The 12,624-nt window shown below is 46.0% G+C and overlaps 1 protein-coding gene across 3 annotated transcripts in view; it reads right to left on the reverse strand.

The window, feature by feature from the left end:
* FHOD3 (formin homology 2 domain containing 3) overlaps nucleotides 1-12,624 on the reverse strand; it is a 467,989-nt gene that overhangs the window by 19,579 nt on the left and 435,786 nt on the right. For all 3 annotated transcript variants that reach the window (XM_039238974.1, XM_039238973.1, XM_039238972.1), the window contains 2 exons: nucleotides 12,116-12,306; nucleotides 4,939-5,131 (listed from right to left, as the gene is read on the reverse strand). In XM_039238974.1, the coding sequence (XP_039094905.1) occupies nucleotides 4,939-5,131; nucleotides 12,116-12,306 (384 nt within the window). The remainder of the gene's footprint in view (nucleotides 1-4,938; nucleotides 5,132-12,115; nucleotides 12,307-12,624) is intronic.

Raw genomic sequence — 12,624 nt, forward strand, 5'->3', positions numbered from 1 at the left:
AACCCCTGTCACCCCACCCCTGCACACATGAATCCCAACGAACCCGATGATGGATTCCAGTAGAGAAAATGGGCACAAGCCAAAGGCTGCCCATGAGAGGGGACCGCTTCTGTCCCCACTATCCCACTTCCTCTTTGGTTTTAAGGCTCTTTCTATGGTTATTCTAGAATCCAGTTCTCCTATTTGAGTTGCCAAAAGGCCCAGACAGGGAGCTGGAGGGAAAATGCCCTGTCCTCTTCTCCAATATTGGAGAGTACTTCCAATATTAGAACTTGCCATTCCTGACAGGACCTGGGACTTAGGGACGGCTTGGAAAGTGCAGTTAACCCTTGATTCCTGGCACACACAGCATGATGGGAACCCACGTCAGGAGGTTAGTGATCACACGGACAGCAACCAGAAAACAACCATGCACGGTTTAGAGCATCGAATGGTGCGGATGCCTCATGCCACTTATGCTAAGTTAGACTCTATAGCACGCCTGGGGAGGTCAAACGTAGCGTTCTTTATGTTTATAAACAGTCCTACCTCCGCTTCATCCTCTTCATCAGTCTGCCCAAGAGGACAGGACAGGACGGAAAAGACAGAAGGGATTCTTAGATGGTACAGAAGTCAACAAAGAGGAGAGCATCTCAATGTCCCTCCAGAGTCCAAATAAAGAAACTGGCCACCGGGGTGCCCCCTACTGACTTGGGAGCTGCCAGGCCCTGACTGCACAGCCCTCCTGCCCTCATCCAGACATTCCCTCTGTGAGCCCCAAGGCCAGTTCCGACCAAAGTCAGGAGGAATCGGTGGGGCTCCAGACCAACCTCCTGAGGCCGCCCAAGGGCTGAGGGCCTGGTTTCCGGGCAGCTGCAGAGCTGGCTCCCAGCCTTGTGGCCTGCTCTTCAGCTAGCCACGTCCTGTGGTACCCACCACAATCGGCCGGGCCTCAGGGCCTCTGCAAGTGGACCAGCCTCCATCTGCCTGGTGCTGTGTGTCACCTACTGTCCTCCCTCTCATCCTGAGCACTGGAGCCCTCCCCGCCTAGGCTGCCAGATCCTTCCACACACGGAGAGGGTGGAACAGGCAGAACTGCCCAAGCAGAATGGGTCCTATTACCCTCTCCTCAGAAACACAAAACTCAGCTCTTCTAAAACTCTTACCTGCCCCTCATGGAGGCTTTCTGAGCCTACATGCCAAACTTAATTATCACCAAATAAACTTCTTTAAGTAACTTTTAAATAAAAAATCTCTTTTCTAACAATCAATTGAGGGCAGAGGTGCCTGGATAGCGCAGTCAGTTAAGTGCTGACTTCGGCTCAGGTCATGATCTTGCAGTTCATGAGTCTGAGCCCCATGACAGGCTCTGTGCTGACAGCTCAGAGCCTGGCACCTGCTTCAAATTCTGTTTCTCCCTCTCTTTCTCTAGCCCTCCCCCTGTCACACTGTCTGTCTCTCTCAAAAATAAAATTTAAATTAAAAAAAAAGATAAACTGAGGGTGAAAGTTATGCCTATCTCTTGACTTTAGATTAAACACACCCTCAATTTAACCTGTGTTTCCACTGAGGTTACAAGGCCAGGCATACAGATCAGACACAAGAGTTTTGAGAACAGACACTTTCAGGAGCTGAAATGACAAAATGCTTCTGGTTCACCATGCTCCACACCACCCCCAGGCAAATAGCACCACACTCAGAGGTAAGATCCTGCTCTGTTTTTATTTCTACCTTAAAGCTTATTTATTTAACCGGGATGATTGGCATTTTGTTACCATTAGCACATGTGTAAGGTGTTACCTATACAAAATTTCAAGTCTTCTCAACATCCCCCAAAGTAAGTAGCTTTCCCTTTTTATAGAAGAGGAAGCTAGGGTTAATGGAAGTTAAATGCCTGAGAAACTGAACAAAACGTTTAAAACAGTCTGGAAGCCAGAAGGGGGAGCTCTCATGCCTTAATGCTGTCATCAATTGCAGCCACCAACAGGAAGAAGGCTATCTTAGTACCCCAGCAAGAGAGATGAAGATTTTTCTCCTTGCCTGGCAACAGCCCAGCCAATGAGAGACCGCCACAACACAGCCAGTGAGAAACCACCACCGCCCAAACTCTCACTTTTTTCTAATGGACTTCTCATTGGAAGTAGCCTCTCCCAATTTCCTCTTTTGTCTATAAAGTAATGTTCCTTTCCTTTGGCCTCTGGACTTGCCCTATGGTTTTGTCATAGCCTACATGTCCCAAATTGCAATTCCTCTGCCATTCCCAAACAAACCCATTTTGTTGCTAAACAAACAAACAAACAAACAAACAAACAAAAAGACTGGCTGGTTCATTTTCAAGGTCAGGAGACCTCCTCACTGTCCCCGGATGTGGAGGCCATGGGACTGATAGCCTGAGTTCTTGCAGCCCATCTTGAGTATGATGACAGTAGGGCCACCGCTGTCTGTGCTGCCTCGTCTAGGTCACCATTTTGTCTGGAACTACTTCAGGGCACAAGGATGAGGAATTACTTAATACTGACCTTTACCTGGGAGGACTCCTGGATTTTGAGAAAGGATGCCTTTTGCATTTTAGAAACAGAGAAAGAAGAAGAGGGACAGGCCACACAAGGGCCGATACAGGACTGATTCTAAACATAGGGTCTTCAGATTTTACCCAAACTTCACTCTGTCTTAGAAAATAATTGCTTTCCAGGGCACCTATGTGGCTTAGTTGACTAAGTGTCTGACTCTTGATTTTGGCTCAGGTCATGATCTCATGGTTCATGGGATTGAGCCCTTTGTTGAGCTCTGTGCTGACAGTTTGGAGTCTGCTTGGGATTCTCTCTCCCCCTCTCTCTCTGCCCCACACATGTTCATTTGTTCTCTCTCTCTCTCTCTCTCTCTCTCTCTCTCAAAATAAATAAACATTAAAAAAAAGCTTTTTTACCAAATCATCTCTGCTTAACTGCTATCACTTCCACCTTAATTTCCCCAGAATCTTTATTAAAAATGATTTACTACACAGTTTTCTCTAAAAATCATTTACAGCCCTAATGTTCAGGGGCTCAATCTATTGCCTGGCTATGTTTTTAGTGGTGTAAGTTGTGTATATGTTGTTTTCTAAGCAGATCATGAAGATATCCTTGGGGTATAGGCTTGTCTTTTATTGCAGTCACATCTTCCTTAGTGGCCAATGCAGTGCTGGGCACATAACTGAGAGATGGGAAAGGAAGCTATACACTTTGCCTTAAGTAACAATATCATAATCTTCCAGCAGATGGCAGTCTTTCTATGTGAATGACGCCACTTGACTGCTGAAAACAGGGACTGTGTTGAGGATGAACCCTGAATCCTGTACAACCCACATTTTAATGGGAATTTAAATATTTTTGAATCAAACTCCAGAAACATTTACCCCTTTCTATAAATAGGCAAGCTAAATGTTTTCAGAAAAGGACAGAATTTAAAAATTAGTGGGATCTGTAAAAAAAAATCTCAAAAATTTGGCAAGAAATTATCGTGTGTTTTCATAACTATAAGCATATTGAGCTTGTATTTTTCACCCTCCAATGTGTCTCATTTCCACAAAAGCAAGTAAGCCCCTTCTAAACTTTTAAAAATAACACCTTGGAATGCAAAGTGGGCCACAGTTTGCCCAAATGGATTCAGTTTGCTTCCTGTAGCTGTCCTCTGGGAGGCTAAACATCCTATTGAACCCGGGTTTTAGGAGAGGAGAAGGAAAACTCCATTGACGGCACTGGCATTTGGAACTACCCGGGGACCATACAAAGGGCCCCCTCCACAGACAAGTGATCTGAGCACTGTCTAAGGGTCAGGAAAATTCCAAGGGAACAAGGAATCTGAGTGAGTGGATTAGTCCCTGGTTGTCCACAGAGCTGCCATAAGATGACACCAAATTTCTAAGATGAAGGATTTGGTCTCCACATAAATGTCAGATCCCTCAAGAATATGGGCAGGAATTGTGTGCACTCTGCTTTTCCCACAACACGCACACCTATCTGGGTGCAGAAGGCAGCCTGAGGTCTTCTTAACTGCTTTTATTCCTCCCTAAAGTATATGCCTGACTGGAGTTCCAGTGAGAAATGCAACCCCCGGGATGATGATATGCCCTGTCACAAGGTCCTTTACCCGTTCTACCCTTCGTATCACAGAGCCAGTGTGCTTCTCGAGTCCATATACGATGGAATCGATTTCATAAAGATACATCAGAAAGAGGCATCTGCATGGTATGTCTTTGTCTCTGGCTTCTTCACGCATCCCTTTCCCCTCCACTTACAGAGTGTTTCCCATCTGAATGCCCACGGCACCCAGGACTTGGGATGCTCAGGGCTGAGGTGGGAGAGAGAAGGCCAGGAGTGGGGGAAGCATGTAAGTGTGCAGAGGCCCCCCCCACCAAAGGAACCCCTTGTTGGATTCACTGCTGTTCAGATTTCTTCCCACCTGAATACCCTCTGACTCAAAGGACTTCCAGGAAGCCCTCAGATTATGTCTTAGCAACCTTATCAATTATTTCTCTATTCAGAGGTCTAGAATGGGTGGCCCATGCATCAAATGGTTGGTCATATAGCACGGTTGTGATGATTAAAATCCTGAATCAACTCCCAAATCAGTATACCCATCTTCCTATGATAAGTGGCATTACCATTTATCTGTTTTGTTTTCTTCCTTTTACCCACACCCCAGAGGCTGAAAATGGAATCACGCCTTTAATGACACCAAGTCCCACAACACCCCAATATGGGTTAAAGTCCCTCCCAGCCACACATCCTTAATTCACATGTATTAGTCCCACATACATTATATAGCAGATTTTCACAGGAATAGTGGAGGAATAGTTTAACAGCACTTTTTAAAAGATGGAAATTTTTTTCAGAGTCAAAAAAAAAAAGTGCACAGCTCCCAAACTGCGGGGAGATTTTACGGTTGATCTACTTTCACAGTAAATGACATGGAACTTACATCGGTGATCATCTTCCCTCTGGTCTTATTTCTCTCTCTGTGGTTGGCCCGTTTCTGTTTCTGCTGCAAAACCCGTTCCCTGGTGGTGCGATACTCCAGTGCAAATTCACTAAGGATCCTGCAGAACTTGTTTATGTTGACTTCCCGAATCGCATAAGGTGGGTGACCCATAAAGAGCAAAAAGGAATGGAACCTGCGATAAAAAACACGATGAGGTAAGGACTTCAGGTTTAAGGAACAGAAACCAATGGTTTCAAAACTGTCAGTAAGAAACCAATCAGGCAGGCATCGTGCTCCATTCCTCGGGTGTTGGGGTCGAAGAGACTTCTTGAGTGAAAAGTGCAACCAAAAGTCAAGTTCAACTCACTTTCTTGCTGAAGGAGGATGTCTAGGTGGCAGGATTTTAGGAGATTAGTTACTGTTCTCTTTTTGCTTATCAGTGTTTTAATGCTTTTCTAAAATGTATATGCAAATCTTTTGCAAGAGAAAGGAGGAAGCACTGTTTGAAAGAAAAGACCGCACAGTTTCCAGATTATGTACGAACTGAATAAAGAATAAGGAAATGTTGCTTCGCAATTCCTCGAGAACCTGCTTTCATGACTCCTGGAACACACATGATCACATGAGTTGTCAACTGATGGCCTGTAAAAACTCCAATCAAGTTTTTTGTGAGGAAATATTCTGAAATATTTTCTCATGATATTATATACAATCTTAATTTTATTAGGAAGTACCAAACAAGCACCCCAAAATAAATTTCAGGATTTAACTTCTAAATTAAAAATTAGTAAGGGCACGTTGGTTAAACGTCCAACTCCAGCCCAGGTCATGATCTCACGGTGTGTGGGGTCAAGCCCTGCATCAGGCTCTGTGCTGACAGCTCAGAGCCTGAAGCCTGCTTTGCATTCTCCCTTTCTCTCTGCCCTACCCCAACTCACACCCTGTCTCTGTCTCCCTCTCTGTCTCTCTCAAAAATTAGAAAAAAATATTAATAAAATTATTTTTAAAAATAAATTAAAAATTCGTGGATTTTATTGACTTAAAAAGTTTGTAAAGGAAATTAAATAAGCAAACATGTACATGATTTTTAGTTATCAGGAAATGAGAAAAATACGTGAAGACAGAGGAACATTTTTATGTAGACTGAACAGTACTATATAAAAGATACCACTATTTGTGGACAATTGCTTTTGATCATTCTAATTTTTCCTGTCTGAATAGGGTTTAAATTGGTTTTCAAATGAGGGAGATTGGTGTATTACTTACGTGAAAAATAATAAAATAAAACCTACAACTTGTAATTAAAGGGGCTGAAAAAAGGTTTAAAACCAGAAAATTTTGCTACAACTATAAAGCTCTTGGAGAAAAATAAACTAAGTTTTCATGACTCTGGATTAGACAATGATTTCTTTCTTCTGTGTGACACTGAAACCATCAGCAACCAAAGGAAAACAGATAAACTCGACTTCATCAAAACTAAACACTTCTTAAAAATGTTTATTTTGAGAGAGAGTGAGAGAGAGAGAAAGAGAAAGAGAGAGAGCATGAGTGGGAGAGGGGCACACAGAGAGGGAGAGAAAAGGAATCCAAAGCAGGCTCTGTGTTGTGAGCACAGATCCTGATGCTTGATCCCCCAAACTTCGGGATCATGACCTGAGCCAGAATCAAGAGTCAGACCCCCTACTGACTGAGCCACCAGGTGCCCCCAAATTAAACACTTTTGTGTTTCAAAGGACAGCATCGAGAGGGAAAAGACAACCCAGAGTGCAGAAAATATTTTCAAATCATGTTTGATAAGAGATTTGTATCCAGAACATATAAAGAAATCTTACAACCCAATGCTAAAAAGACAAATGAAATACAGACAAAGGATTTGAATAGATGTTTCTTCAAAAAAAAGATATACAAATAGCTATTAAGTGCATGAAACGTTGCTTAACATCATTAAGCATTAGGGGAATGCCAATCAAAGCCACAAGGAGATGCCTCTTCACACTCGCTGGGATGGCTATAATAAAAAACACAGACAATAACAAGTGGTGATGAGGATGCAGAGAAATTAGAGCCCTCAATCAGCAGCAGACAGGAACATGAAATGGCTCAGCTGCTATGGAAAAGTCTGGCAATTCCTAAAAAGTTAAACATGGGGTTACCACATGACCTAGCAATTTTGCTCCTATGTATATCCGCAAAAGAAATGAGAATACATGTCCACACAAAACCTCTACAGAAATGTTCATAGCAACGTTAGTCATAATAGCCAAAAAGTAAACACGACCCAAATTTCCATCAACAAAGGAACAAACAAAATGTGGCATATCCACACGAGGTACCACATAACTGGCTCCACTTCCTGTCTCATCACCAATGACCCCGGCCGTACGGAACTCAAGATTCCTTGAACAAGCCTCGGGCCCCGAGTATGGTATATGGGGGACCCTGAGATGGCTTAAGGGCCTGTAGGGCCTGTGAGGGGGGCAGAGAGGCATTCCACTGGCAGGACCCCAGGCTCCCTGGAAAGTGTCCACTCCTAGCTGTTCCTTCTCTCCCATCCCAAAGGACTCTGCCTAAAGATCACCTCCTCAGAGAAGCCTTCCCTGACGTATTTTGTAAAACAGCACCGTGTCACTTCCTGTCTCAATTATACTCTTAATTTTTCTTCCTGGCTCTTACCACTACCTGACATTATATACTGGATATGTAATACATGATGTGTTGAGAGACGCAAGCATATGCAAGAAAAATTGAGGGGACAATCAGTATCTTTGACTGGTTCCACCATCTACCCTTTTCATCAAGTGTGCCACTGAGTACGCTGGGCCACTGGGTCTGGCCCAGGAAGGGGAAGGGTAGATTCTGGGGTATCAGGATGCCAGTGAGAGTGTCACTTGTCTCTGTGCCGCCCAGCAAGGCCTTCCTCCGCACTCGCATCTGGGCCCCAAATGCCAGCGCCCACCAAAGCGTGCACAGCTCAGCCTAACGGTTCTATGGGAGCTGAGTGAGGGGCTCGCACCTCCGCAGAGTGGGACGAGGCTGCTGGAGGGGCGGCACGAAGGGAAAGGGGAGTGCACAAACTCAGCCATGCAGAACAAGATTTTCTCAGCCAGGCAACAGTTTTGAAAGCATTTACTGAAAAAGGATTGTCTAAGTTCTGTCCTCTGCCCTGTTACAAAGCGGAGACCCACTGGACTATGGGAGGGAGAGACAAGACAGGGGTGGCAACGCCCACTTCCCTAGCTCCATGACTGAAGGGAGCAGGGAAGGTGGGACGCCCCATGTGTGTTCTCGTCTCTCCCCAAGAAGGCCCTGGAGTGGGGAGAGGTCTGCTGAGAGGCTAAGGGGTGCTGAGGGCAAGACGAGCTTCTGTCCCACCAGGAGGCCCCGGTGTGAGACAGAGGGTTCAATGCCAAGACGCAGCCCCCCGGCAGAGAGGGAAGGGCAGCCCCATGAGGTAAGGAAGCAGGAGGGTGTGGCCAGACTCACTGGCCCTCAAGGATCCTGTGTGGTGGACAGTGGACCCTAGGGACACAAGGGGTGCGAGCCGAGAGCCCGCAGGGTCTGAGGAGACAAGTGGAGTAGAGGGGAGGCCTGACAACTTGTCCCTTCAGCCCGTCAGTCACAGCAGGAGGTGCTGGCCTGTCCACGTGGGAGGCTAGTGAGTTTCCGGAAGGCTCCATAGGAGAACCCATCCCCATCTTCACCATGGAGCGCTAGAAATCACTGTGCTTCCCCACGAAGGTCCACTTCAAGAGGGGTAGAAGGAGGTGAACTCTTGAAGATCAAACATTCAGGAGACTAACAGTTTAGCTGCTTATCCTTTGGCCAGGTTGGCAGACTGCTACCCAGCCAGGCAGTGGGTCACTGAGGAGGTGGGCTGAATGGTGAAATGAGCAAGACTTATTTCCTCTGTGTGCCTGAGCATCATGAGAATAGATCTGCAGGTCTGCTCCCCACAGATGCCTGGCTTGATGCCTTAATGCCCTGGAGACGGGTGACCTTCATACTCGGGAAGCCCCAGAGCAGTATCTGTGCCACAACTCTGTCTTTTAAGAAGGGACCTATTGGGGCGCCTGAGCGGCTTAGTCGGTTAAGCGTCCGACTTTCGCTTAGGTCATGATCTCGCGGTCCGTGGGTTCAGGCCCCGCGTCGGGCTCTGTGATGACTGCCAGCTCAGAGCCTGGAGCCTGTTTCAGTCTGTGACTCCCTCTCTCTCTGACCCTCCCCTGCTCATGCTGTCTCTCTCTCTCTTTCTCCTAGAAATAAATAAAACATTAAAAAAAAATAAAAAAAAAAAGAAGGGCCCTATTAAATGAATTCCTAATTACACAGATAAAAATATAACTCTCACATATGTGCAGGTGAGGAAAAACGATGAAGGCCTAGCTACTTCCAATTTTCTGATCTGAAGGCTTCTATTTAGACTGATCTGCATGCCCATAAGTCACCTGTACCCACCTCACCTAGGGTTCTAGTCCTTTCTGGGTCTCAGTTTCCTAAAGTGTAAAGGGAACATGTTAGATCACAGGGGTTGTAGGCTATGCTCCTGGGAAGGCTGGAAGGGAGGGTGGGAAAGAGGAAGCACAGCCACTGGGGTTTTCTGTCCCCCATTGCCATTTCAACAAGATATTCATGCTATAATCAGTTCTACATATGGTGCTCCTGCTAACAACTTCATTCGAGCCCAGGCTTCTGTGGCTTAGATGCTCTGGCTTGGCCACTACCCGGACCTGCCCTTTAGCCACGGCCCTTTATTTTGTAATGTTTATTTATTATTTTTGAGAGAGAGACAGAGTATAAGTGGGGGAGGGGCAGAGCGAGAGAGGGAGACACAGAATCAGAGCAGACTCCAGGCTCTGAGCTGTCGGTACAAAGCCTGATGCAGGGCTCGAACTCATGAACTGTAAGATCATGACCTGAGCAAAAGTCAGACACTTAACCAAATGAGCCACCCAGGCACCCTCCCTTTTGTTTTAAATGTTATTTATTTCTTGAGAAAAAGACAGAGCCAGAATGCAAGTGGGGGAGGGGCAGAGAGAGGGAGACACAGAATCCGAAGCAGGCTCCAGGCTCCACACTGTCAGTAGAGAGCCATGGCCCTTTTACCACCCACAATAACTACAGTGGATTCCTAGCTTGTGCTGATCATCCCCCATGGGATGGCCAACAGTGAGTTATCAGGGATCTAGGTCATGCAAGAGCAACTATCATTTGGGTGACCAGATTACCGGGGAGAACAGGACAATCAGGGCAAACTATATACAGTTTACACACACACACACACACACACACACACACACACACACACACTAGCTCAAGGAATCACCAAAATCAGTCTTCACCTGTCCAGGATAAAATGGCTAATGAGATCAGGCATAACAGCTTTCCAAGACTTTCAGAAAATTACTCCAGTTTCATGACTTTCTAAGGGGAAACTGTTTATTTGAGTAGTTTTATGTTGGAAATGGCTTATATCACACAAAAGCATAGAGGGCCAAAGCAGCTCATGGTCCCTGCCTCTGCTTGTGCACTAAGTTAAAAGCACAGTGTACTTTGATTTCACTAAGAGATTTGATGAAATCTCCGATAAGGCCTTCCTCCCCAGAAGGCACTAGGAGGTCAAGGTGGATGAAGGGAGAGGGATTTACAACTAAATTCCAAAAGTACTGAGTAATGGATGGTTGTCAACCTGGAGGAAGATTCTGTTCCCTATTCTTGTCCTGTGTAACACTTATTTTTATTTTTTTAAGTTTATTTATTCATTTTTGAGAGAGAAGATGTGCGTGCAAGTGCGCACAAGTGATGGGGTGGGGGGCAGAGAGAGGGATAGGGAGAGAATCCCAAGCAGGCTCTGCACTGTCAGCACAGAACCCGACTCAGGGCTCAAACCCATGTACCCTGTGATCATGACCTGACCCGAAACCAAGAGTCGGATGCTTTACTGACTAAGCCACACAGGCGCCCCTTGTCTAACATTTGAAGACTAGCACCACCTTGTTCGCCCTACCCCAGCCTGGACCAAGACCAGGAGGGACAATTCCCAAGGCAGCAAATGGCACAAGCCTGGCAAGGGCTCACACACAGACACAGCGATCAGGTTCCTGATGTTCTGGGTGGGCTCAAAGGAAAGGAAAAAAGACGATGAAAGAGGGGAAAAGAGAAAAAATAATAATAATAAATAGGAAATAGGAAATGTACAGAGATAAATGAAAATACTGCCCATTTGTTGACAAAAGTCATGAAGACACGCTCAGAGAGGCCTGGGAGCATGCCCAAGGGGCAGGTCTGCGGGAAGGGCCTGCAGTGGAGCTACCTCCAAGGGGATGGCTCTCTCATCAGCACCGCACCGAGGGCTGTTTCAGAAGGTCTGTCACCAGAGCACCTGCTGCAGGGAGGCCACGGCCCACAGGTCTACAGGCTCAGTAGGCCCAGGACAGAGCATTCGGACCCTCAAGGCCCCGATGAGAAGTCTACGACCATACTCTGTGATACGGCAAAGAGAAGGCGGTGTGTGGTCAGAAATGCATGGCCCGGGAAGTCAGAAGACGCCGGTTCCGACCCTGATGCTGCCTCTGCTCACAGCTGAGACAGCCGTGGACCTCCATGGGGCAGTCCTAGACCCCGGCCAGCCTCCGTGTAGGCAAGACAGGCCTGACCCATCCCTGCACGTCTCCCGGGCTCCTCTTGGCTCCGGTGACTCTATGGAAGATGCGTGCAGAGGGTGGCACCCGTGGTGGGCCCCAGGCCTCACCCAGGCAGGTGACAGCAGGGCAGACATCAGAGAAGCAACAAGTGGAAGGTCTTAGAGGGCATGCCGCACATTGTCTAAAGAGCTAATAAGTCAGGCTGCCTTGAGAGGGCACGTGCTGTAGGGACGTGGAACTGTTCAAGCAGACGCAGGGATACAGGGCTCAACTTGTCAGAGATCTTATAGATGCAATTCCTGCTCAAATGGGTTCTGTGCATCACATGATCTCTGAGATTCCCTCCAACCTCAAAATTCAATGGCATTATATTATTGTGTGTGTGCAAGAAAATACCCGTGAAACAAACATGTATTTTCTACGTAGCAAGGATTTACACTACAATTTTTGTAACCTTAACCTTCAGATCTTGGGTTCTAGAATATTTTCAACATGCCATTTTATAGGTGTTTCCATTAGTTCCTTGAGCTACTTACCTGTTAATTATTCTTCTATGGACAATCTTTAAAATTATAATTCGCTCTGCACAGTCTTTTAGGAACTCTGACATCCGTTGTTTTAAAACGGGTTTCATTTCATGTTTTGCAATTGCCTTGAGGTGATCCCATGAAGCTTTGCATCTTCTCTCCATCTGACACAAATTATCCTGAAGTTGATCAAAGTCAACCTGAAAATCAGAGAGAGAACATTGCAAACGCGCTGAAACAACCAGACACTGACCTGAACCAGGAAAGTGAACCGCCTCCGGGAAGAAACCAACATCAAAACCAAATTTACATCTTGAAATACAAACATATTTATGGCCTAAAAAGTATCCACATATGTATTTGTCATTATCTTGACATCAAATTATTTAGTGATAAAACTGTTCTCCAAATGAACCCAATGCAAATATTCTTCCTCCCCCCCTTCCATATTTGGAAAGAAGTCTTAGGCAAGTCTTTGGGAACTGTAAATGAAAACATGATATGAAGGAACCCTGGTA

The sequence above is a fragment of the Hyaena hyaena genome, unplaced genomic scaffold, assembly GCF_003009895.1.
Source record: "Hyaena hyaena isolate Hyena2069 unplaced genomic scaffold, ASM300989v1 scaffold_150, whole genome shotgun sequence".
Lineage (NCBI taxonomy): Eukaryota > Metazoa > Chordata > Mammalia > Carnivora > Hyaenidae > Hyaena > Hyaena hyaena.